General features: G+C 48.1%; 2 protein-coding genes across 2 annotated transcripts; one reads left to right on the forward strand and one right to left on the reverse strand.

Annotated features, from left to right (window-relative positions):
- Positions 1-634: 634 nt before the first annotated feature.
- On the reverse strand, positions 635-2997 carry LOC100831707 (L-type lectin-domain containing receptor kinase IV.1). The gene has a single exon (XM_003581404.4). The coding sequence runs from the start codon at positions 2863-2865 to the stop codon at positions 856-858; it is 2010 nt and encodes a 669-aa protein (XP_003581452.1). The 5' UTR covers positions 2866-2997; the 3' UTR covers positions 635-855.
- Positions 2998-3175: 178 nt separating this feature from the next.
- Positions 3176-5662, forward strand: LOC100832011 (L-type lectin-domain containing receptor kinase IV.1). The gene has a single exon (XM_003581405.4). It carries the CDS (start codon positions 3414-3416, stop codon positions 5490-5492), a length of 2079 nt encoding a protein of 692 aa, XP_003581453.1. The 5' UTR covers positions 3176-3413; the 3' UTR covers positions 5493-5662.
- The last annotated feature ends 270 nt before the right edge of the window (positions 5663-5932 follow it).

Raw genomic sequence — 5932 nt, forward strand, 5'->3', positions numbered from 1 at the left:
CGTGCAAGAGGACTGTTTGAGTCATTTTCTAGAATGTTGATAATTTTGTGAGATGCTAGACTAAACGTGGAATATCCTGACGGTGTCGATATGGGTCCATAAAGTTATACGTAACACAAAGGTCCAAACTTCTCCATCTAAAAGATAACGGTCCAAACACGGCATACCATGCCGTGCGTGCGTGGCCATATGAAGTGGACCGCTGGAGATTGATCAACGAGGACGTTGACGGGGATGAAGTTGTGGTTGATGTCTAAAGAAAAGGTCATCGTCATCCACCGTTATGTTGGCGGTAGTGCCTACCATCGTCATCAGGTAATAGTCCTCTGTCCGGGCTTGCAGGATGTACTCCCTCGGTCTCATGTCAAATGCCGAAATATTGCATGTATTTAGACGTATTTTAGTATATAAATACGTCTACTATTAGACAAATCCGAGTCACTTAATATGGGACGGAGAGAGCAAAAAGAAAAGGTCATCGTCATCCACCGTTATCAAGGTTGGCGATAGTGCATGCCATCGATCATCATGTAATAGTCCTCTATCCGGGCTTGTAGGATGACTTTTGCTCGACTTGATGAAGTATTTCATATTGACAAAAAATATATTTGAACTGAAAATCACACTAATAGTATCATTTGTTGCAAAATTCCAACCAAGAAATAAGTTTCCACGTGAAGTTATATAGTGGACACGTATTGTTGCACATCTTTGACATCTACTGTTACAATACTCCCTCCGATTCATAATAAGTGTCTTGAATTTAACACAAAGTTGACGGGAGTAACATTTTGGTGTACTAAAGGTAAAATTAAAAAATCACTTGAATCAAGGTTACATCGAAAACCATGTGGTTCACCTTCCAACTGAAATGGCAGATTTGCTGCCAATGCTTACTGTGGATGAACGGTAAGCCATGTTGAATTCGTCAAATCCTTCATTCTGCATTATGGCCATCATTTGAAAGCTTAAATCTGTTGGTGTCATCTCCGGCAATGGCATCTCTCCGTGAAGATATTGCATGACTTGTCTCATAGTTGGTCTTGCATTAGCGAATGGGTGAGAACATAACATTCCGAGCTTTAGAGCTAGACATGCCTCATCAACATTGTAGTTGCTCTCAAGCCGTTTATCCACAGTATCAGGTAGCGATCCGTTATTCCATTGCTCAAGAATCCAGTCAACCAATATTATTTGGCTATCACGTGAGCTTGGAGTGATAGGCCTCTGCCCACATGTAACCTCGAGAATGAATATGCCGAAAGCAAAAACATCGGTAAGAGGGGTTGCTTTGCTAGTATGTCCTAGCTCTGGGGCCAGATATCCCATTGTTCCGACCACACGTGTGGTATGTGGGTCAGTACCATGGTCATACAACCTTGCGAGGCCAAAGTCGCCGAGCCGTCCATTCATGTCGCTATCAAGAAGAACATTACTTGCTTTGATGTCCCGGTGGATGACAACTTTCTCCCACTCTTCATGAAGGTAGACCAAGCAAGATGCAATCCCTTTGATGATAGCCCACCTTTGAGCCCAATTCAGCTTGAGCTTGTCTTCTCTACTATGCAAGTATTTGTCAACACTTCCGTTTGGCATGTACTCGTACACTAGGAACAGTTCATCTCTTCTCCGGCAATAGCCAAGTAATGGCGCAAGATTGCGGTGTTGCAGACGCCCTATGCTCACAACCTCTGCGACAAACTCCTTAATGCCTTGCTTTGAGTCATGTGAGACCTTCTTCACCGCAATCTCCATCTTAGACTCTGCAAGTATACCCTTGTATACTCTCCCGAATCCTCCGATGCCTAATAGGTGCTTGTCCTCAAATCCTTGTGTTGCATGGAACAAATCTTTGTATGAGAACCTGTGTGGTCCAAACTCAAGCTCCCAATCTTCCCTCACCTCAGCATATCTCCGATGCCTACATAGCAGCAAAATAACGATGGTGCCCACAGCAAGCACGAATGTCCCGGTTGCTATTGGCAGAACAACTTCTAGTACCTTGGATCGAGGCTTAGGGCCCACCCGTGGAAGCTTTGGAAGCTTAGCAACGTCAATGACTGGCGCAGGGCCATTCATCGCAAAGCTCCAACCGAGCACGTAGTGTCGCGTGTTTATTGTGCCCGTCGCCGAGGAGAAGCCGACGTACGCGACATCTGTAACCACGGTGGTGAGGTTGTAGGTGCCTGTGAACAATGGCTTCACAGGTCTGCCCATCGTGAGAGGAGCCATGGTCACGGTGATCTCTGCGATCTTGTCGTCGTAGTCCACCCACACCTGCATAGCCTCACGGCTAATTAGAGTCAAGTTGCGGAAGCTACCGTCGTTGTCATCATAATAGCCGGCAGGATGGGACTGCAGCGATATAAGGCCGTTGACGTTGGCGCCGACATGGTTGGCGTTGACGTCGTTGAGCTCGTTGTTCTGGATGGTGTCGAGCTCGACGGCGAAGAAGTGGTTGCTGTGGTTCCGGTTGTTCTGGATGTCCGTGAGGCCCAGGTACTGCCCAGCCAGTGCGGCCGAGAAGTTCCTGTCCCGCGCTACGATGAAGGCCATGCCGTGGGCGCTCAGGTCGGTGTAGACAGAGAGGATGGCGAACACGAAGGTGGCGGAGAAGGACTGCACCGTTCCATTGGGAGACCTGACGAAGCGCAACGGGGAGGGGTGGAACGCGTGGCCCTTAAGTAGGGTGCTGCCATTAGTGAGCTCGAGGAGGCCGTCTGATGTGACCGTGGCCGTACCGTCGGCCGTGAGCTTGGTGCCCGAGAATCCGGAGTAGACGAATTGGTCCCCGCCGGTGGCAGCGCTGGCTGCTGAACGAAGGCTAAGGAACAGGAGTTGTACAAGGATGTGCGCAGACTTCATTTTTTTTCAGAGAAGGGAACGAAGGTATTGGGTGTTGCCGTGTTGCTAAGAAAAACGAAGACCACATAGGTGCAAGGAGAGGACTCTGTCCGCACTGCCTTCTTGCATCGGCAAGCACTTTATGTTTTGCGCTGGAGCCTTTTTTTTTTTGCGCCGGAGACTGTGGCAACACGCTGCATGCCAAGACTTTTTATGGACTGACTTGACAAACGTGGTGCTCAAACCATCAAGTTGGCTGAATTTATTGACTTGTCGTCATTTTTTTCTCTATGGACTGTTTATCACAAACGTCATGATCGAACCATCTAGTTGGCCGGATTTTATTGACTTGTCCTCATTTTCCCCCATCAGAAGTCTTTCAGATAGACTTCTCTGCCTTCTTTTCAGAAATTTTCAACATCTTTTTCTATCCGCAACTGGACGTAATAGCACGCTCACGCTTTCTGTTGCAAGTTGCAATCATTGACGATGGGATCGTCTAGTCGAGTACTCGAGTCCACGAAAATCACCATGTACTCCGGGAGCCCAGAAATATAAGCAGCGCTTGCATGATTAGAGGTGTTCTTCCCTGCCCCTTCAGAAATACAGAGTCGTATCTTGGAGAGTCCAACCTTGCTCAGATGAAGCTCATGTCCTCCTTCCTCCTATGCGCCATCGCCTTCCTTGTCCTCAATTTTCCAGCCACCACAGACGGAGCCGAGCAGTTCGTCTACAATGGCTTCGCCGGTGTTAACCTCACCCTCGACGGCAACGCCATGGTGACTCCGGACGGCCTCCTCGAGCTCACCAATGACACTGTCAATCTTGGCCACGCCTTCCACCCGACTCCGCTGACCTTCCACAACGGCTCATCGAACGGCACCGCCGTGCAGTCCTTCTCCCTCTCCTTGGTGTTCGCTATCATCTCCGTCCACAATGACATCAGCGCCGACGGCATGGCCTTCTTCATCGCCCCCACCAAGAACCTCTCCAACACGTGGGCGCAATACATGGGCCTCCTCAACAGCGGGAACGAAGGCAACGCGACCAACCACATGTTTGCTCTGGAGCTTGACACCACCCAGAACGAGGAGTTCCAGGACATGGACAATAACCACGTCGGCGTCGACGTCAACAGCCTCAAGTCTCTGCAAGCCCACCACACCGGTTATTACAACGACGACGGTTCCTTCAACAACTTAACGCTCATCAGCGGCAAGGCGATGCAGGTGTGGGCGGACTATGACGGGGGGTCCACGCAAATCACTGTGACCTTGGCTCCTATCGGAGCAACCAAACCTGTGAGGCCGCTGCTCTCCACTTCCTATAACCTCTCCGGAATTCTCAAAGACCCATCCTACATCGGTTTCGCAGCTACAACTGGTGCAATTAGCACAAAGCACTGTGTGCTTGGATGGAGCTTTGCCATGAACGGACCTGCTCCGGCCATCGACCTATCCAAGCTCCCCAAGCTACCACGTCTTGGTCCAAAGCCTCGTTCTAAGGTCCTGGAGATCACCCTGCCTATAGCCACCGCAATATTCGTTCTTGCCGTGGGAACTGTCATCCTTCTATTTGTTCTCAGGAAGCTGAGGTATAAGGAGCTCCGGGAAGATTGGGAAGTCGATTTCGGGCCACACCGGTTCTCCTTCAAGGACTTGTTCCATGCAACGAAAGGGTTTAAGCAAAGGAATCTGCTTGGCGAAGGCGGATTTGGCAAGGTGTACAAAGGGGTGCTTCCAAAGTCCAAAATGGAAGTAGCAGTGAAGAGGGTGTCCCATGAGTCGAGGCAAGGGATGAAGGAGTTCATTGCCGAGGTCGTCAGTATCGGCCGCCTCAGGCACCGAAACCTTGTGCCTCTACTTGGATACTGCCGTCGAAAAGGTGAGCTCCTTCTGGTCTATGACTACATGTCAAATGGCAACCTCGAGCAGTATCTGTATTGTGGAGACAACAAACCATCGTTGAATTGGGAGCAGAGGTTCCACATCATCAAGGGTGTTGCGTTCGGTTTATTCTACCTCCATGACAAGTGGGAGAAAGTGGTTATCCACAGAGATATCAAACCAAGCAACATACTTTTAGATGGCGAAATGAACGGAAGACTAGGTGATTTTGGTCTCTCAAGGTTGTATGACCATGGCTCTGATCCACATACCACACATATAGTTGGAACCATGGGGTATCTAGCCCCTGACTTAGTGCGCACGGGCAAGGCATCCACTCTGACGGACGTGTTTGCCTTTGGCATATTTCTGCTCGAGGTCGCTTGCGGGCAAAGACCGATTAAGCAAAATCCACAAGGGGGCCACCGTACGTTGGTTGATTGGGTAGTAGAGCGATGGCATAATGGGTCGCTCACCGAGATCGTGGACACAAGACTCCAAGATTATGACAGTGATGAGGCATGTTTGGTGCTACAGCTAGGACTTTTATGCGCACACCCATTTACCAGTGCAAGGCCTAGCATGTGGCAAGTAATGCAGTACGTTGAAGGTGATACACCGCTCCCAGAGTTAACTGCAGCACATTTCAGCTTTACCATGCAGGCTTTAACACAGAACAAAGGATTTGAATCGCCCGGCATGATGTATCCACAGTTGACAACCAGTTTTGCCACATTCTCTGGTATCTCTGGAGGAAGATAGTTTTTAGTTTACAACCTTTGTATAATTGTATTTCTTCAAGGAGGAATTCTTGCGAGTGCGTTCTTCCTATCTGATGTCCATGTAGATATACTATATAGTTCAAAACTCAACTCTATGTGTATCTATCGATATGCCTATGAGATCAATAAAAACTTTCATTTTCGGAAAAAGAAGTTCAAAACTCAAATACTTGGTTGCATGATGTACTTTGCATATAAATATGCACTAGTGTAACCTTCATATATACTAAGTTTTTGTTTTCACGGAAGTGTTGGTGCTGGCCTGTGCGGATCTATAACCAGAATGGTTTTGGTACATGCGCATACTTAAATTAATCTAAAAATATATCATGACACTAGAGCATGGGAAATTAATTATGAGTTTATGTATATATGTATGGTACAAACTTTTTTAGGTTTGTATATGGAAGTTGTCGTCTC

Source organism: Brachypodium distachyon, chromosome 5 (assembly GCF_000005505.3).
Source record: "Brachypodium distachyon strain Bd21 chromosome 5, Brachypodium_distachyon_v3.0, whole genome shotgun sequence".
NCBI lineage: Eukaryota > Viridiplantae > Streptophyta > Magnoliopsida > Poales > Poaceae > Brachypodium > Brachypodium distachyon.